This window comes from Phoenix dactylifera, chromosome 9 (genome assembly GCF_009389715.1).
Source record: "Phoenix dactylifera cultivar Barhee BC4 chromosome 9, palm_55x_up_171113_PBpolish2nd_filt_p, whole genome shotgun sequence".
NCBI classification, from domain to species: Eukaryota; Viridiplantae; Streptophyta; class Magnoliopsida; order Arecales; family Arecaceae; genus Phoenix; species Phoenix dactylifera.
In genome coordinates this window covers 3099505-3120015 of record NC_052400.1, presented here as the reverse complement: position 1 = coordinate 3120015, position 20511 = coordinate 3099505, and the positions used below count along the sequence as shown (strand labels likewise).

Here is a 20511-nt window from a genome sequence, read left to right as displayed (position 1 = left end):
CATGCATGAGATCTTCTCATCTCTAAAGGTTTTGGCCACACTTATTTTATCATAGGCTGCAAATGGGTCTTGCTGAGATCCAGGAATGAATTGAATTAAATCAACTGCAAAGCCTTATAGATAGGACAACGCTCATCCTTGAAGAAGATATCGTATGTTGGAAATGGAACATCCCCAAAATCTTCTTTTGAGCCATGGAGGAATGACATCGCACTTCGCAACCCTCAACTGGAAGCCCCCGCTCCTAGAAAAAATTAAAATCTTCAGTTGGTAATAAGAAGAAAGTAGGATGGGACTGCGTGTCCTCCACAACGTGTTGGTGTATATGGAAAGAGAGAAACAAAAGGGTTTTTGAATTTCAAGCTATATCTCAGGGACTTCTGAGTTAGAAGGCAATATCTTCGATATATCGGTTTCGGGTGCCGAGCTATGAGCCGTTTATACGGGCTTTCGTCATGCTCGGTGTGTTTTACGAGCCAGTTGAATTCTAAAATTAAATCCGTTTCATTTTTGGAGTCAGGTCTGAATTTTTTGAATTCTGACTCAATCCGACCAAGCCCAATCTATTTAAAATTTGGGCAATTTTGGATTTTCAACCTTACGACACGACCCGACCCGTACCTAATAAACTATTTGGGCTCACAAACCATTTATGTAATTAGACTTTACTCTAAAATTATATTTTTTTTTGCTACTTTAGTTAATTATATATATATATATATATAATGTATATAAGTTTGAATGCAATCTTTTATTTTATCTGTGCAAGAATTTTATACATTTCCCATCCCAACCTTTTAGCGTGGTAACTGATATTGATAAGTCATGCTTCTTCCCTGAGTGATCCTTGTACCTATTCTTTTGACTCCGTCATTTAGGTCCACTTGTTGCTTTAATCATATATAAATAATGAAAAAGACTATTCTGCTATGTTATGTTTAATAATTTGCAAATTATTTAGATAGCAAATTACATCTTTCAACGTGATTCTTGGCCTCCTATCATTTTCAGTGAAGCTTACCAGAGAACCATCAATTTGCATAACAGATAATCAAACATCTAACTAGTAAAAAAATGATCTTTTTTTTCTTTCCGACAGTATGTCTTGGAAGAACTTGCCTATGAGATAGTATTATTTAGTTTCCCTAATTCTCATTACTGTTAGAAGAAAAAGAAGCATAGTCACTCTAATTATCTATTTCATGATATCTATTTCATGAGTTGGGCTTTTTTCTTTTTATGAAAGAATAAGAGGTCAAGCCTTCGAGATGCAATCTATGAGAGTATTATTATTAAAGTGCTTGACCCGGAAGAGTTTCTGACAGCATCAATGCACTTGTCGACGAAGAACAAGGTCCTTGACCTTAAAAATCGGATTGAAGCATCCATTGTAATTTAAAAGAGAAAGATGCACAAGAAGGATGACAAGTCATTTTGAGGTTCCACAGTTAGCTTAGAGAAGAAGGACCAACTTGCAGAGAGAGCAGAAACTTAAACTCATCTCGGATCCAAATTTTTTGCGTTTGGATCGGGTTATACAAAAACTTGCCCCGATCCGACTGACATGTTGAGTTAGATCTGATCCGATCTTCCATTGAGTTAGATCTGGATCCAAGTCCAACATTAGGACTTGAACGAGGAACTGAGTTGGATCAGGATCACTCATGATCCGATCCAACCAGACCCATATGCACTCCTAATTTTAATCTACGGTAATAGATTATATCACACCCAAAAGCAGTAACCAATAATGTAATTCATGCATGTATTATTGACCACATTCTAAATGATGCTATTGAGGAGATGGATTAAAGGTGCACTAAGACACGATTTGGAAGATTCAATTAAAAAATTTAAAATGAAAAAAGGTTTAAAAGATAATTTTTCCTTCAGAAGCTAAACAAAAAAAAAAAATCACAAGAAAGGCACGACCAAACCCGTCCTCGTTGCGGCCAAATCCCCATCCGAACTCGACGGACAACCAAAGCCCCGCAGGACCAGTGGACCACGAAAGAAGCGAACAAAAACCAAAGCCCAAGCTCCTCTGGAACCGGACACCTCCGAGTCATCCCCACGAGATAAAATAAACCCCCCCATCCTTCTCCATCCCCTTCTCACCAACCTCATCATCTCAGAAAGCTCCCTTCCTGTCTCTCACTTTCCACCATAGCTTTCATTTTTCCCTCAACTTTTTTTATAAGTGGATTTATATATCCTTCCCTCAGCAGCCTTAGCTTCAGCTTTCCACCATCCGCCCATCTCCATCCTTCCTTTGTGCAACGTTCAACTCCTCCCCTCTTTCTCCTCTCACAAACCCATCTCCCCTTCTATTTTTCCTACCAAAACCCCTCCTCTGAAGGCACCTGTAAACCACAAAAACACCTCCTATCTCCAATCCGGTCAACATTAGTTTGTCCACCGCGTCTCAACCCCCAAACTCCCCTTCATCAATCCCCATCATCCTAATCTCTTCCAACGTTATAATAAGAATGCCATTCCTTCTCTTCTCCATCCTCTCTCCAGGCTAGACTCGGAGGGTATCAATCGAGTCCAGTTCCACGCGCCGCTTCTCAAGTCCCGGTTGATTTGTAAAGGGTTTCGGGGTGATGATGACGACGGATCCGGCGGATGAGGGGGGCATCGCCAGCCTCGTGGCTGCCCGGCGGTCGCTGCGGGCGAGCCTGGACAAGTCGCAGGCGCTCTCGGCGGCGCTGGCACGCGCTGGACCCCGCCTCGACGAGATCCAGCAGCGCCTCCCCACACTCGAGGCCGCCGTCCGCCCGATCTGCGCCCACCGCGACGCCCTCGCCGCCGTCGGCGGCCACATCGACCGTGCCGTCGGTCCCGCGGCCGCCGTCCTCAAGGTGTTCGACGCCGTCCACGGCCTCGAGCTGCCCCTCCTTTCCGACCCCCAAGCCGACCTTCCCGGCTACCTCTCCGTCCTCAAGCGCCTCGAGGAGGCCCTCCGCTTCCTCTCCGACAACTGCAGCCTCGCCATCCAGTGGCTCGACGACATCGTCGACTACCTCGACGACCACTCGGTGGCCGACCCCCGCTTCTTATCTGCTCTGAAAACCTCCCTCGCAGCCCTCAAGACCTCCTCCTCCCCCCTCGACGGCGGCCTCCTCGACGCCGCCCTCGACAAGCTCGAGGCCGAGTTCCGCCGCCTCCTCGCCGACCATAGCACCCCCCTCCCCATGCCCTCCTCCTCCTCCTCCCCCGCCGATGACGGCGGTGGCGTCGCTATCGCCCCCTCCCCTCTTCCGGTTCCGGTCATCCACAAGCTGCTCGCCATCCTCGAGCGCATGACCGCGAGCAACCGCCTCGACCGCTGCGTCGCCGCGTACATCGACGTCCGGGGCTCCAACGTCCGCGCCAGCCTTCGCGCCCTCAATCTCGACTACCTCGAGATCACCTCCGCCGGATTCGACGACGTCCAGAGCATCGAGCCCTACATCGACCGCTGGGGCCGCCACCTCGAGTTCGCCGTCAAGCACCTCTTTGAGGCCGAGTACAAGCTCTGCGGCGAGGTCTTCGAACGCGCCGGTCCCCCTGAAGTCTGGGCTGCCTGCTTCGCCGAGATCGCCGCCCAGGCCGGCATGCTTGCCTTCCTCCGCTTCGGGAAGACCGTCACCGAGGCCAAGAAGGACCCTATCAAGCTCCTCAAGCTTTTGGACATCTTCAACTCCTTGAACAAGCTGAGGCTGGACTTCAATCGCCTCTTCGGCGGGAAGGCCTGCGTCGAGATCCAGAACCTCACCAGAGATCTCATCAGGCGGGTGATTGATGGAGCCTGCGACATCTTCTGGGAGCTTCTGGTTCAGGTGGAGCTACAGAGGCAGACTCCGCCGCCCTCGGATGGCGCCGTCCCGAGGCTGGTGAGCTTCATCACGGATTATTGCAACAAGCTTCTCGGCGAGGACTACCACCCGGTTCTCACACAGGTTCTGATCATTCATCGGAGTTGGAAGCAGGAGAAGTTCCAGGAGAGGCTTCTGACCGATGCCATTCTCAATATAATCAAGGCCCTGGAGGCAAATTTCGAGACTTGGTCCAAGGGATACGAGGACACGACCCTCTCCTACCTCTTCATGATGAACACGCACTGGCATTTCTACAAGCACTTGAAAGGTACCAAGCTGGGCGAGTTGTTAGGGGATGCATGGCTGAGGGAGCACGAGCAGTACAAAGAGTACTCTGCTGCGATGTTCTTGAAGGAGAGCTGGGGAAAGCTCCCCTCTTTGTTGAGTAGGGAGGGCCTGATTTTGTTTTCCGGGGGAAGGGCCACGGCTCGGGATTTGGTGAAGAAGAGGTTGAAGGCATTCAATGAGACATTCGATGAGATGTATCAGAGGCAGTCAAATTGGGTCATATCGGACAAGGACTTGAGGGAGAAGACTTGCCATCTTGTGGTGCAAGCGATCGTTCCCGTGTATCGCAGCTATATGCAGAACTATGGTCCTCTAGTGGAGCAGGATGCGAGTGCGAGCAAGTATGCCAAGTACACGGCCCCGACATTGGAGAAGATGCTCACATCTCTCTTTCAGCATAAGCCTGGGAAGTCTGCAAGCTTTAGGGTTAGGCACTCCAATGGAAAAGTTAACAGTGTCATGGCCAGCCAATTTTGCTCCGCTTCGGTTGTAATGTGATCAAAGCCTTTTCCATTGGCTAAGTTGAAGGAAAAGGGATATGCTTTTATTTGTTTGCCCATCAGTCCAAAAGTTTAGAAATGGATTGCACGGCAATTGGTGTCTCGGCACTGGTTGTGTTTGTGCATATGCTGATACTTGCAGACGTGGCATGCGTTGGCGGATTTACATGAAATTTTTTCAAATGATTTGTGATAGATTAGCAGGGATGCAAAGACTAGCCACAGTTGAAGTATGAAAAAAACCGGTTCCCTGCATGGCCTGTTTGGTGCTGAGAGCAGTCGCATGACCATAAGCTTCGGAAGAGCAAATTCTGTAGATGGTGATGATGGGATTGGTTCCTCGGCACATTGCTGGTAGAAATTATGATCCTCTCCTTTAAATTCCATGTTTTGACTTCTACTTTCCTCTCTTCATGTAATACTTTTTCCTTAGGTTGTAATCATTCATTTTAGGCATTTAGGATCGGAAGAGCCAATATGTGTAATGCTGCTTGGATATATGTAGAATTCATTAAATTCTGTTGCTTGTAAGGATTTCCTCCATTTTTGTTCTTAAACATCCATCATTGGAAAGCTGCTCTGAATATTGGGAGCTGCCGTACATGCATACACAAGAAGCTAAATAAGTTGGACTTTGAAATGAAAGTTGAATGTGATATCCATATGTAGTTATCATATTTTCTGTTGATTGTGATTGCAATTGCCCTCCTTTTCTCATGATCAAGGTGATGCTACAATCTGGCTGCCGCTTTGCACGTTAAATTATTTGTTTGAAATCTTTTGCACACTCTTTATTCACACTCCTTGCTTGTAGTAGGCTTTGTTTCAAATCAGTGCAAATAAAATGTATTAGAATTTTGCTGTAGTGAAAAGAAATAGATTTCAACATGTTCAACTTCATATTTGGAAAACATGGCTCATGGCATTAAAAAACAATATTTAGTACCCCCCCTAGCAATACAGAGCCCCAGGCTGTGTTAACCTTAGCACCTTTTATAGTTTTCAAAATTATATCACTTGTTCATAGATTCACTGTTCTTATTGCTGTTTGCTTTAGAATTCGATAATTAGAAAAAGCAAAGCCCTGCCTTGCAGGGATTATTCCTGAAATTCCTTGCGAAGTCTTTTTATCACTCTTGATAGGTCTTCATGGTAACTTAAACAAAATATACTTGAATTGAGATGTAGATCATACTTATGGAGTTCAAAAATTCCAACTGCATATGTTGGGATGACATTTTAAGAATTTAGACAAGCAGAAAGTTCCTATCATATCAAAGAGCCTCCCTATCTTGAGCTAAATGAGAGGTTTTCTTTTAGTGCCTTGCCTGTGGATGGCTGTTGGTGCAGATTTACTCTGCCTACTTTTTTCTTTAGTATTCAAAAATAAAAAAACAGACAAAAAGAAATCAAATATGCTTAGACGAAGCCTGATCTCAGACCCACCACATCCCTAGCTCCACCCGTTGTCCGTATCACTGCCCAAAATTTTGAAGGTAGAAGGCCTCTTGACCTTCTTTCATTTTCTATTCACACTACAAGGAGCATATTAATGGAATTAAGAACCAAGGTTTTGAATGCCCTCTGGTCTGGGATGCTCCCAACCTCCCCCTCTTTCCTTGCAAAAAGGGAAAAGAGGCCCTATATTCCGTTCCCAACCCAACTATTTTCAAAGAGGTAGTTGCAGAGTCCAAGACAACAAACTTAAAAGCACCTGATCTTTCTTGGATTTTTTTCGACGAAGGATCTTTCTCGGATTTTTGTCAAGACAAATGGTTGTCTATGCTATTGAGAGAGGCATATTATGAGTTAAGAGGCCTTTTATAAGCTTTTCATTTTGAACATATCTGGTCAGTTATCTATAGAGGCATATGCTTGTTATGTTACCCTTTTAGGATAGGCAATAAAAATATAGCAATCTTTAACTTCCTTAAAACACCATGGTGTATAGGGGACTAAACAATGTGATTGAAAATAGTTAAGACTAAACAATGTGATTTAAAATAGTTAAGTGTTCCATAAGGTGGGGTGGGGGTGGGGGTGGGGGGACACCTGCACAAGCATGACTATGTAAAAAAATTATGTTGGCGTTCTTGATAAAGGAATAGAAAGGACATCCAAGGGTTCTGTTGTGATCTTGAAAGCATTTACTTCTGTATCAAACTATGGGATGAGGATTGTAAAAAATCTAGCTTACCAAGTTATGTAAATGAGAAGGATAACATAAGCCATAAAACATGCTTTTGTATATTAAGGATTAAGATGATGGGTGGACAAATTGAAAGAGGAGGGGAACTGAGGGTTAAGAGAAAAAGGTAGACATGAGGGAAGAAGAGAGAGGGACAAAACTCCATACAGGCTATCGCTTATGTATTGTTTGCAAATTACATTAGTTATTATAACTGAGATTTGGAGCTTTTTTTTTTATAAAAAGAAAATTCTGTTGAAAATCCTGTTTATGTGTATCTATGCATGTGCATTTGTGGACATATGCATGTGTACATACTTGCATTTGTATAGTTGGACTAGCTTCTATTAAGAAGAGAAGGAATCTTCCCTAAATTTCCCCTTTTGATTAAAGAGAAAGGTAGCAGGATCTGTTAGATCTTAGATACTTAAATGATGCACCTTCTTCTCTCTCTTTCTGGTTACCTGACCAAACTATCTCAATCACTCTTCCTCTCATCACTTCCTCTTCTTTTACATGCTTGGAGGTTAGATGAGGGGAGGAGCCGGTGGAGAAATGGGGAACTCCTGGTGTGATGGAGAAGGAAGGGAAACAAGATAAGGAGGGGACAATAGGAGAGGGAGCCATGGATGGGAGGGAGATGAGAGGAATCGAGGAGAGGGATGGTGTGAGGGGAGATGAGAATGGTGGCGACTAGGGGGTGCACCTCGGGGTGCAGAGATAGAGTGAGGACGATGAAAGAAGAGGAGACACTAGGATCGAAGGGTGTTAATTATTTTTCTCAAAATCCTGTGTATAACAGTATAAGAGGGGATTCTCTCACTTGCAAGAAGCTTATGCCAACTCTCTCTCTCTCTCTCTCTCTCTCTCTACATACACATATATGCATACATATTGTGAACATCTACATGCACATGTATATGTAATTTCTTTTGTAATTATTAATATTTTGGCTTTTATACGGTGTTTGTTCTGATTTCTTTCTGAATTGGAGGGCTTAGTTTTTATTCCAAGGTTTTAAGAAATTCTAATCTTTTGTCTGATCTCTGAATAACTTACATAGAGTTTCCAAATGTTACCTTTTGCATTACCCTAGAATTGATGATTTGTCTTAGAGGGTTCATTGTGTTTGATTCATGGAGGCTTAAAATACTCTGAGCCAAGTGATATTGGAGACTGGAGGTGGGACGCATATTAGCAACATTATAGCATGCTCCAAGCCTCCTGTGCATGCATGAGAAGATGAGTTGACTTGCTTTGGAAAAGATTGATACAGCAGCAGCAACAACAGTGATAAGAGGCTTCGAGTTTGTTGAGAGTTTTAAGGATATTTCTTTTAGGATACATCAAGAGGATGGTTAAGAAGACAGGATTGTTAGAACATTTGGTAGGAGTCCAGATTAGAAAATCTAAATAAACTTTAGTGTATGTAACGACCCTGATAGTATTTTTAAGCAATTGGTTGAAATTGGTTCTAGGGAGTCAAATTTAATATTGCTCTGCTCAATATTCATTTGCAGCTCAAATAATTCCTAGATTCTGTTGGAAGAATAGTTTAATTGTTTGAGGGAAATGGAGTTCCTGAAGATAAGAAAGGTTTAGTAGGTTAGTCTGATTTAGAAGGGTGCACCATATTTTGTTGGTTCAGGACAGATAAAAGATCAAAGCATTTTCCTGAGTGGGAAAGTTCACTTGAAAGGTTTTATTTATCAGATTATCTACGAAATCTTTTGCAAAAGCTTCAGTATATGCAAGAAAGAGCTAAGTTGCAGAAATGATAAAAATTAAAGGAATAAATGTTAGCAATTGTTGTTAACAAAAATGACTATGCATAATGAGGAGTTGATGATGACTTGTCATGTGGCCCATTTGCGTTTCCAAATAGCACAAATTGTCACTCCTTTTCAATAATTATTGTTTCTAAATATGCTTGCCATAGTGATTTCGTGTCGAAAAGTCACGTGATTATCTATGAAGTCTTGCAATAGCTTCACCATATGTAATAAAGAACTAATTTGCACAACTGAAAAAGAAAAAAGAAATGGTTTTTGTTGTTGTCAGGACAAAATATTATGCATGATTAAGAGTTGGCAATGTCATACCACGTGGCCCATTTGCATTTCCAATAGAAGAATTTGTTGTGCTTTGTTGATAATTATTGTTTCTAAATATGCTTGCCATAGTGGCTCTGTAATATAAAAGTTAGGTGAATATCTATGAGGTCTTTTGTAAAAGCTTCATTATGTGCAAGAAAGAGCTGTTGCATAAATGGAAGAAAAAGAAATGCTTTCAATTCTTGTTAGCACAAAATATGATGCATGGTGAGGAGTTGACTATGGCCTGCTGTATGGCCCATTTGCATTTCTCAATAGTATAAATTGTTGCTCTTTGTCAATAGTTCATGTTTGCAAGTATGCTCTCCATGGTGATTACATGCAGAAAAGTTAGGCAAACAATTGATATGAGTGTATTTAGATTGTGTGCTTAGAGTTTGTCACAAAGGACCGAATTAAGAGGTAATTATTAATGCCAAAAGAAATGGAGATGAGATACTGTGAGATTTAGCTTCTTTGTCATTCACTTTCAGAATAACCATGCCAATTTGATCGGGAGTCACATCTTGATGGAATGACAAAGAATACAGCTTTACCATCCTAAATAGTACCTTCCACAGGCTGCTGCATTGTCAAAATGACGTTTGTCTTATGAAGAAACGGGGTAAGACTTGAATTGAGAAGCAGAGGGATGTTTTAATGCTGAAAAGCAACAACATAAGGAATTTTTATGAATATCAGATTGCAGATGTTCTTTTGTATGTCTGTAGCCTTCATGTAATTATTTTTGCGATGATGCATTTGTCATTCCTTGACAAGCTCCTGTTTAAGTGTGAGCCTTGTCCAATTCATCTTCTTTTGATACTCAAATTTATGCTTCCCTGCTAGTATTGTTATATCTGGAAAATTCAAGTATTTGGTGGTTGTTTGCTCAAGAATATTGGCTTCCATATCTTTTATTTTCTCATGGCAATATTTTCTTCTGCTTGCAGTTAGAAGGAAAAAGCTTCGGGGCTCCTATTATGCGCGCATGAAAAGTTCATCAGGCTTCAACTGCTGGTTTGGCAAGTCCATGCTTAACCAAACCATGTTGCCAATAAATCCTGTGAGTTGCACTAATTCACTCTTGCTGCATGGCAAGAAAATTGTTCATGCGCACATAATGAGAGCCCCTAGCATTACTTATTGCAGAGTTATAAGCCTTTGTTATTATGCTTCTCAATTTAGGTGGAACATCCCCTTTATTTCTGTTCCATGCAATCAGATTGGTTTGGTTTGGTTTGCTTGTCAATCTTGTTATGCATGTTGCAACAAAAATTATGTAATACATCATCCAAAATGTGAACTAATAGCAGTAAACCTCATCAGCCTCGGATCCTCTTTCCTTGCATGTTCCAGCTTGTAGCCGAGTGTCCGCAACCTACGCCTTCAAAAAATGTTCATCAGCGTTCGGAAAAGTTGATTCAAAAGTAATGTTTTTGTTCAGGTTTCATCTCATCACACGCCGTGGTGGATGGTGTAACCCTGGATGCTGTCCGATGAAACAGCGCCACCATCGGGCGTTTTAGTGCATCTCAAATGAGTCCAGTTTCTTATCAGGTCAGCAATTCTACCATCTTCTCCCAGAAGGGTCTCACTACCTACAACTACATTATAGATTCCAGCTCTCCTTCCGATCATTGAGATCTTCACCCATCAAACGAGTCAAGGCTCCAGATTTTCTGGCTAAATCGATGCTCGCCATTTTATGCCTCAGCTTTGTAGTAGTTTTCTATGTGACCACTCTTTTTCTCAGAAGCTGGTGGGATGAAGAAAGCGTGGAGCCTCTTCTGGCCCTCATGTGTCCTCACCCACCATGGCGGCCAATTCTCATGCTATTGGATTGCAGTATTCTTGATATTGACCCTTATTCAGATGATTCGATGCCGGGTTGGTAAATTATTGGTTGGACCAAATCCACCAGTTCAGCAGTAGACCAATCCAACCAAGGGATACATCTGTATGGCTCTTCTTTCCTTCCATTTCTTTTTCGGATATTATTACCTATACTATATGTACTAACATAACCGTGCATGTCGCTTGTTTCCATGGTGGTCTGCTAAGATATATACTTGATAAATAGGGCCCATAAGAACTAATGACTATTATTGCCTGCATCCATGGCCACATAGTGGACACAGAGTAGGCAATAATTTTTCTTTTCTTTTCGTCCGTGCATAAGTGTGTTCTTTTGTAGTCTAATTGGTCCACTGTTGAGCTGGTGGACCTAGTTCAATCAATAACTACTCCATCTTCCTTTCTCTCATCAATTATATGCCTATGAAGTTCGTAGTTATGGGGACGGTCTCCGGCTGCTGCTGCAGTGGAGACTGAGTAGGGTTCATGCTGCGGCAGATTCAATTTAAATGATGCCTAGATGGATGGTTCTCAATTATTTGGATGCATTTGAGGTGGTCCTTCAGGGACGATCATGATAACCTGACACCACTGGAATTGATCAATTGTTTCTCCCACTGTCCGGGATGTATTGTTATCAGTCATAGTAGTACCGGCTATATAGATCCAATCTGCCTATGCCTTCCAGTGGAACATGTCAAACCAGAGGACTCAGCAGGACTTCTAATGGACGGGTCTGTGAATTTTACCCCATTCCCTTTTTTTTGCCCTTTAAATGTTTCACCTTCACCTAATAAATCCTATGTCACAATTTATCTGGGCCTGCCAGCTTGTAATCTTCTATCACTGGCTTCTTTTCTAAATAGTTTCACGCAATGTTCATTTATGCTACCAAGTCTCTTTGCCATTTTGTCTCCCTCGTACAGTCGTACTGTCGATCTTATCCGTTTTATAATATATATATATTTCAAACAATCTTGTGAACTTTGGACTCCAACACATGTTCCATGGTTACGTAGCACATTAATGTAATAATGTGTTCTCCTTTACCGCCGTGCCTTCTAAGTCCTCAAGCCTATTTGACCCACAGTCCGATCTTTATCCTTCACCAAAAGAATAGCAATCTCTTTTAATACAGAGTAGGCCAGCACAAGTCCGTCTTGCACGTTTGCACCGGACTATGAACTTTCTTTTCTTGCAACTGGTGGGATCATGCCAAGTTCGAACGTTCTTGTATGTAGAATTATTGTAAGGTCCAGTGTTTGATACAATCAAGTCAAGAGAGGAGTCTCTTTTTTTTAGGTAAATTTGATTTTATTATACCACTTTAGAGTAAATATATTCGTGAGAATCAGAAAATAAAGCAAAAGGTTCAACATGCACCTTCCTATCTCCACCACTGGATTAGATCACACCATCGTAGGAAGGTGGCCAAGATATGCCTGGGAGAATGCCGGAAAGAGAACAGAATACCCATGGGAGGATATCTTTATCCATGCAATGGTTAGGGACAATCACGAGAATCCTTGAATAGGAAAGGAAGTATAAACTGAGCAAGCAGAGACATACCATGGATAAGCATTCCGTCCATCCTTTTCCATGCGGAGCCCACTTGCGTGCAACAACTTCCGGACAAAACATCACTCACCTTATCTTTCGTAATCTACAGGGAATATATTAATTTAAATTCTATATACCAACCAACCATCCATCTATTCTTTCCTCCTTGGTAATATCTTCTCCCCTCTCTGTTTTTCTTTTTCTTTTGTGACTAATATAATAGTTGCAGGCCATGTTCCTCAAGCAAAAGATTCTACATATCTTTCCCCACTTCTATGGAAGTGGGAGGCAGTTCAATTTCATGCATTGAAAATACCCTATTGCTTCGTAAGATATATGAAAATCTCATGCAACGGATGGTTCATAACTTTTTCACAAGATAGGAGATAAGGTGGGGGACAAATGGTGGAACATTTAAGATGGTAATGATGATGGGGATCTTATTTGGTCCAAACCCAACCAACCTCCAAGCAATTTGGTTGTCTAGTGTCCATTGACCACATCTTCCCTCCCCTCTCCCCCTACTTCCTCAACTTTATAATAACCTTGCTTAGAATATCTGTCTCCCGGTACCCATTTAAGTCCTCTCGCATCTAAAAACCCAACCACAGAATATAATGATACTGTCCCTGGGCCTTTTTTGCCAAAGCAATATGCCCATAGTGTTGGAAATTATCTAAATGCCCATGCTGATAAACAAGGATTAGTTGAAATGGTTGTTCTTTGATGAGGTATTATTGATAAAGCTCTCTTCATGCGAGGTTCATCCTTATCAACCCGAAGAGTTCCAGCACATATGTTTAACTGCAGAAATTTCATAACCATTTTTCATGCGAACATCAACTATCACCACAATTGAAGGGGCAATCCTCTTTTTTTTTAATGAGCAAATCTCTTCTCAACAGGAGCTAAAGCCAACTCAAATTTTCCATGAAGCTATACAACCACAAGAATTAACTTTGACCTGTTTATTTAAAGTTCCTCCTTTAATGAATAGCAATAGATAAACTTAAAATGTAACAGTCCTACTCATAGGCCTAATTAAAACAGCTTATGTGTGTTTCAGGAAATCTGGTGCTGTTCTTGTTTAGGGCATAATCCTTTATCAGAAACAAAATCTTTATTGAAATTAGTGCACATGCGCATACTATGGTCGTTTAGACTAAAAACAATGAACAAAATAAAAAGGCATAGCGAGAGAGATTAGAGGAATGGATAAATTTTGGAGATTAGGTGCTGAATAATATGACCAAGACTAGAGAGAAATCACGCTAGATAAACAATGGAGAGAAACCTAAATGGATAAGGATTGGTAGTTGCAAATAGGTTGAGCATATCCCAAGGGCATCGCTATCAATCATTTATATGATATTAGGTCATTGCAGAATTGGTTTCTTACTATTGTTCATGAAAGAAACACAGTGATATTTTATGAAGTAACACAATGAAAAACTTAGAAATTGTGCATTTGTGATATAAATACAGTGAAAGTATGAAGCAGCTAAAAAAATCTTTGAAATAAATGCTAATAAACGCTATAACATTCAAGTTAAAATTAAGTTTAAAAATTAAAATAATAATTTCAGCATGTAACTTCCTACTATAGAGGTGGTCATGGAAGCAACCAGAACTCAAATTGGGCTAAACTCTCTTATTTTCAAGTTTTTTAAGCTTAAGCCTAAAATTGGATTGAAGTTCAACCTCATGCCCTTACATTTAAAGTTCAAAAAAAATATTCTTATATCTAGCTTGGCCCCTTGACATCCTCTTGTATGTACACTTAAGAGCGCATGGGTATATTTGTGCTTATAGTATAATAAAAATATTTTATATGGCAGCACGCAAGAGGGAGTCACCATGGGTATCTTTTCTTTTTTATAAAGTTCTGTTTTACTTAGAATATATCATTTTCTAACTAAGCCAATTAAAGTTAATCTTGTGCATAAAAGTTTATCAACAACTGTAAATTGAGATATATCATAGATTTACCGATGTTTACTTATAATTTTATCGACATTGTGACATAATCTCTTATCCATAACTCCATTATAATTTTGCGAAAAACTACGCTGCAAATTTTTGACCACATCTAGAATTGTGATTTATAAATCTATTTTTGGATGAGCACCATGTGGCTGGTGGTGCTGTTATAGCTTTCATGGCATATAAGAAACTATGCTCAAGTTGAACTATTATCACGTAGAAATACCTACACGTGGAGTGTCTAGTATCTAGTGCCAGAATGATGATGTATGGGTAGCCACAAATTTTATGCCAAGTGGATGCTAAGTGTAGGTTCCATGTAGTTCTTAAATAATAATGGTGTCTCGAGGTTACTACAGAAAAAATAGAAATTTTCGACTGTGATCTGCCAATGCTAGAAAGAAGCAACGGTAATTTGGTTATCGCGCCAAAATTTGCCGATGCTTTTTACTAACGTCGGTATATTATGACACTTAAAAACGTCGGGAGTTGAGGAAGTGGTTATCCCGATGCTTTTTAGTAAGCGTTGTTGGAAGCCAATAATTAGATGACGCACATAAGCATCGGGGATGATTTACTGACACTTTTCTACAAGCATCATCGGGAGCAAATAATAAGACGATGCGAATAAGCATTGTTGAAAGCCAATAACAAGATGACGCTTATAAGCATCGTTGGGTTCGATATATTTTCCCAATTTCATCAACTGACCCACCATTGATCAGTCCCCTTTTCTCTCTAATCTAGAGTAACACTGCCACCGCTGAGCTCCGCCTTTGCCTCTCTATCGGTCTCCTTCTCCTCCTTTCCCTCTTTGCCGGTCTCCTTCTCCTCCTTTCCCTCTTTGTTGGTCTCAACGCTTATAGTAAGTTTATGCTCCCTCTAGAGAGCCATGATTGGTCACTAAAGTCTCTCAACCGCAAATGAAAAGAATATAAAGAGAAGTTGAAGATGGACTACAAGGGCGATAGTATAATAGAGGAGGAGTCATAATTGTCCTCCTGATGTATACTATCATCAATGGAGGAAGCTTTTTCATTACTGATTTTCTGATAGAGGACAGATTATGTATACTCTTTGAATATCTTATATTGTATTTATTATTAATATAGATTGCAAATATATACATCGAATATATTATATTATTTACTTTTTTTGGCAGACATATTTCGATATTGGTAGAGCTATACAGGCATCTCAGGTGGTTCCTCACACATCAGGCTCCAAGAGTTATGTGAGGCATAGAGATAAATTCGTATATATTTTTTAAGTTTTTTTGTCATATTTCAAACTACTCAATGAATACTTATATTGAAACTCTTCTCACATGATTGCCTTTTGTTTTATATTGAAACACTTATGCTTCTTAATGAAACTATGTAACATGTATCATGTACAATGTATCATGATACTTATGAGTATTATTAAAACTTTTTGACTTCTTTAATTCAAACTGAAACTTTATTCTTCATATTGAACTATGTATCAAGTATCGTATATCGTGTATCATATAATGTATATCATGAATCATATAATGTGTTTCATGAACCGTGTACCTTTTATCATATATTACGTATTATGGATAATGTAGTTTATAATATATACTTTTTGTTGTAGGTGGAAGAGCATAGGCGAGAGTCTAGTAAGATGCAGTTCTATAGGATGACTCATACCCACCGAAATTACAGCTTTGTCCGGAAGGAGTCGAGAGAGATAGTTGTGTATATTGATAATCGATTTGTGCAACGATTTGTAGCTTTATTTTTTTAATAATTAATATGTGACTTTTTTTTCTAAAATATATGACGAGGCTACATTCTTTATTGCAGAACGTGTCGGAAAATCATCGTCATCTGCTAAGACCAGTCAATCGAAGCTCATGTGTTCGCTGAATTGATGGGACTGAAGTGTTATGGTCGAGTGAAGAATTATGGTATTGAAGTTGCCCCCACTCAGTTGTTTGCGGTAAACAGATATACCTAGAATGCTAGACATAATAGCAGCACTGCAAAGGTTTATAGTGTGAAGGCAGAGATGGAGGAGAACAGGCAGAGCTATCAAACAGAGATGAGGTAGAGCCATCAGACGGAGATGAGGCAGAGTTATCAGATAGAGATACAATATTTGAGGGTTCAACTTGACCAAATTGCATCTTTGTTGTATAGGTTTGTCCCTCGTCAGATATATAACTACATCAATTTAAATATTTTACATAATTATCATGCATTTTTGTACGAGTTTAATAATTTGTAATACTTTGAGATTTTTGTATTCTTAACTTTTAAAATTTTTATCTTTTCTTTGTAGATTTCTGATACTTTCTATAGTCGTAAAGATGATGATAATGCTACCATCGACCCCATGTAGCCCTTAGACTATTTTTTTAGAAATTTTATGTATATATTTTTTATGTTTTTCGAAGCACATTGAGTAGTAAATTGATTTTCAATCGTGTTTGACAACGTAAATGTAATTATATTTGACAATATAAATATTTGCTATTTCTATATATATTACATGTATTATTATATGACTTCTGTTATGTATGTGTTTGGTGTATATATTTATATACAGAGTTTTAAAATTTTTTAAATATTTTTTAAAAAAATAATTTACTCTTGCAACGCTTTAAAGCTTCATTAAAATATACATTAACGATGCTTTAGCATCATGTGTTATAACTCATGGTAGCATTGTCGACGCTTTTGCAATGCTTTAGAAAGCGTCGAAAATCTGACTCACGACACCTTTTCGTATAGGCAATTCCATTAAAAAGCATTGGCAATGCCAAATGTTCTTGTAGTGGGTGTTATACATTTGTCATTATAAAAGATTCTTTTTTTCTAAATTCTCTTTAATGGATAAAAAAAAGCATTGCTTCATTTATTAGATTCAAAGCATCATTAGAGATCTTTGTCATCAACTTTTGCTCTCCAGCAATGTTCCTTAAAAATTTGATGTCAAACATTACTAGCATTCTTATTATTTTCCTTCCCCTTTCTTATATATCAATGGTTTATGTATTAAAATATTAATTGGAATATGCCATTGCAACTCCTTTTCAGCGAGCCTCATGCCATGATAAGTTGGTAATGATCTAGATATACATTGTATGAATTTTTGAGCATTTTGCTATTTGCAAGGTTTAATATGTTTAAATGAGTGAAACCTACATCTAAATCGCTCCCTTGCATGTCACCTAAAATTAACAATATTGTTGTATTATGTTACATAAGGGTTCGATCAAAACCCTACCCAGTAAACATGTAATACTTACCTAAATTTAAGATATTTTCTATATCTAAGGTTTTAGGCTATCCATGTCTTTTTCTACTTGTCTTGTTGATTTTGATGGCTTGTTGTCTTTTTTGGTCACAAAAGGCATTACATTGTTCTTTAGATCCGACAAATAGGAGATCATCGACAACTCTATTCTCTTACACAATTTCTTGTCTGATTGATTTAGAGGCAATCGAGAAGATCAATCAGAACACACCATTACATTTTCTTTTATTATGAATGTGGTGCAATGAAGAATTGATGATATCATATTACATGTATTCACTAAACATGTTGAATCTTGAATGAGAATTACATATGATCTATAAACACCCAAATCTAAAAGAATATCAAGCAAAATATATCTTGCATTTTCTCAAATCTAGTTGATCTTGGCATGTTTTTGATGGTGCAATTTGTATTCTATATAGCTTAAGCTGCAGGAATTTCTAACATTTTCATCATGTTCAAGTGCTAGCAGCCTGAAATGGGAACATGTACATGCATTTGGCTCTCTCTATCTCACCATTTAAAAACAGCAATCCCACCATATCAGGTTGATAAATCTAATCCCGGCTCGATAGAGTGGACGCGTATCCCATCGTGCATTTCTATGCGTCTGGGTCGTTGTAAACCCCCGGAGCCCGGAGAAAGAGAGAGAGAAAGAGGGAGAGGGTGCGGTTTTATGAGGGCTGCGTCACTGTCGCAAAGGGAGACGCGTTTGAGAGCCCGCAGGAACGTGTCAAAGCCCGTCGCTACGGCCCCTCTGCTTCTATTTCCCTTGGTCCCTTCTCTTTCTCTCTCTCTCTCTCATTTCGTTCTCTACCCCTATCTGACTTGAAGAAAGAAAGAAAAATATTAAGTCCGGTTGAGGCGAGAGAGAGAGACTGAGAGAGAGAGCAGAGGGCATGGCCATTACCCCGCGCTAAGTTGGGCCCCAGGAGCAGCCGCCGCCCCCTTATCCTGTCCCCTCCGCCGCCGCCAGCCGTCCGATTGATGACTAGGGAGCTGAGGCGGAGGACGGGAGGAACGAGGGGTAGAGGAGGAGGGGGATGTCTCTGGTTTTCGCCGGCGTCGAGGTGGCCGGGGGGGGCACGGTGGGGATGAAGGACCACGTCAGCCTCCCGGCGTACCTGCAGCAACAGCAGCACGGAGACAACGGCAGCAGCAAAGGGGACGAACAGCAGCAGGAGGAGGAGGAGGAGGAGGAGAGGAATCGGTTCTTTATAGAGGAGAAGGTGAAGGAGGACTCCTCCGAGACCTCTTCCATCGGATTCCAGTCGTCGGATTCGTCGTCGGTGAAGGACGGCGACGATGAGGAAGTTCAGAGCAAGGCAAAGGATGGGGCTCTCGGTTCCTTGGATTCCTTAGAGGAGTCCCTTCCCATCAAGTGAGCAACAATTCCTTTCTTCCTTTTCTACTTTTTCTTTAAAAAGAAAAAATAATTAATTTGTCATGAGATCTTTGTGGCTTTCATATCACTTAGAATTTTTGCTGGATGTATATTATTTTGTTTCTACGATTTTTTTTCTTTTGTTTAATCTCTCGAAGTCGATCGATCTTGGACAAACATAGTAATCTTCTTTAAGAAAAATTACGTTCTTCTGTGTTTCGATCTTTGCAGGCGAGGGCTGTCGAATTTCTTCTCCGGGAAATCAAAATCGTTTGCGAGCCTGGCGGATGTGGCCGCCGCGACCGCGAGAGACCTCACGAAGCCAGAAAATCCCTTCAACAAGAGGCGGCGGCTGCTGATGGCTTCCAAACCAAGAAGAGCTTCCTACGCCTCACTCGCTCCACCTCTGCCGCCTCTTCGCATCGCAGAGGAGGAGGAGGAGGAGGAGGAGGAGGAAGAGGACGCCGAAGGCGACCAGAGGAGCAGTGGAGAAGCATCCACATTGGCTCCCCTTCCACCCCATGGCACCAAAGGAAGAAAGATCAAGAAGGCTTTTAGATCCCCTAGGTCCTTCTCCCTCTCTGATCTCCAGAACGTTTAGTTCTTCCCTTATTAGCTTCATCATGGCGACATTATATGTAGTCTTGCCTTAATATAACTAGTAATATAAGTTTCTTATGTTTCCTGATCTCTCTTTGCTTTATATATAGAGAGACTAGAGAGAGAATGGTAATAATATGGTGAGTTCTTGGTATAGACAATTGCAACCTGACATGAAAAGAAGAAGTCTTTCTTGCTTGATTTGTGTTCCAAATTCTGGATCATGGAGTTTCCATGGCTTTGCAAGGAGAGGACAAGGGAAGACATGGGGGGCTTAAGCTTTGAAATCTTTTGGGGATCCTCTGCTTTACCATCTGTCTCGTTGTTCTTTGGCGGTGTGGTAAATTATTGGATGAGGGATAAGGTTTAAAAGGGTCCGAGGGACCACTGAAATGTACATGTATGTCGTGGTGATCTTATCCTTTTGCACCCGACCACTAAGATATGCTTGAATCGTACGCTTACCTGTTTGTCTTTCTTTATTTAACCTTAAATAAATCGGCCTACTTGCCTTTCCAAGGTCCAATGAGAAGGGTAGAAGGATGGAATTCAGATCCGACAACGGAAGAGGGTTAAAGATAAGCACTAAAATAAAATGAAATTAAAAAAAAATTGGCATATGACCCCATGACAAGACTCGAATTTGAGAAATAGCCGTTTCGCATAGAATTGCTCCTGCCTGGTGATGTCATGAAAAGAATTATGCAAGAGAGAAGTTTTTGGATGCTAGCTTGGATTACCAATCAGTTTTTTTTATTAAATTAATTATGATCTATATTTATTTACCATAAATTTAGACTTTCGATTCATTTAGTCTGCAGCCTCATAAATGTGGACCAATTTTGGTTGGAGCAACTGGCAGAAGTTAAAAGTACACCCAATTTCTTATTTTCCACTGTGCTTCTTT

The 20511-nt window shown here is 40.5% G+C and overlaps 2 protein-coding genes across 4 annotated transcripts; both read left to right on the top strand.

Annotated features, from left to right (window-relative positions):
• Positions 1-1981: 1981 nt before the first annotated feature.
• Positions 1982-11202, top strand: LOC103715617 (exocyst complex component EXO70A1-like). Of its 3 annotated transcripts, XM_039129851.1 has the most exons (4): positions 1985-5005; positions 9886-9998; positions 10380-10492; positions 10689-11202. In XM_039129851.1, the coding sequence occupies exon 1, from the start codon at positions 2607-2609 to the stop codon at positions 4647-4649; it is 2043 nt and encodes a 680-aa protein (XP_038985779.1). In that variant the 5' UTR covers positions 1985-2606; the 3' UTR covers positions 4650-5005; positions 9886-9998; positions 10380-10492; positions 10689-11202. The 3 variants fall into 3 exon arrangements, with proteins under 3 accessions (XP_038985778.1, XP_038985779.1, XP_038985777.1); XM_039129849.1 differs by having other exon boundaries at positions 10380-11202; XM_039129850.1 differs by lacking the exon at positions 9886-9998 and having other exon boundaries at positions 1982-5005; positions 10380-11202.
• A 7072-nt stretch (positions 11203-18274) lies between these two features.
• LOC103715616 (glucosidase 2 subunit beta) lies at positions 18275-19803 on the top strand. Its single transcript, XM_008803301.4, has 2 exons — positions 18275-19001; positions 19236-19803. The coding sequence occupies exons 1-2, from the start codon at positions 18664-18666 to the stop codon at positions 19603-19605; spliced, it is 708 nt and encodes a 235-aa protein (XP_008801523.2). The 5' UTR covers positions 18275-18663; the 3' UTR covers positions 19606-19803.
• Positions 19804-20511: the final 708 nt, after the last annotated feature.

What these genes read in the sequence shown, in the direction of transcription:
- LOC103715617 (XM_039129850.1), top strand. Translation starts at nt 2,607, where the DNA reads ATGATGACGACGGATCCGGCGGATGAGGGGGGCATCGCCAGCCTCGTG.
- LOC103715616 (XM_008803301.4), top strand. Translation starts at nt 18,664, where the DNA reads ATGTCTCTGGTTTTCGCCGGCGTCGAGGTGGCCGGGGGGGGCACGGTG. An exon ending in GAGGAGTCCCTTCCCATCAA is followed by an intron (nt 19,002 to 19,235) that starts GTGAGCAACAAT and finishes CGATCTTTGCAG; the next exon opens with GCGAGGGCTGTCGAATTTCT.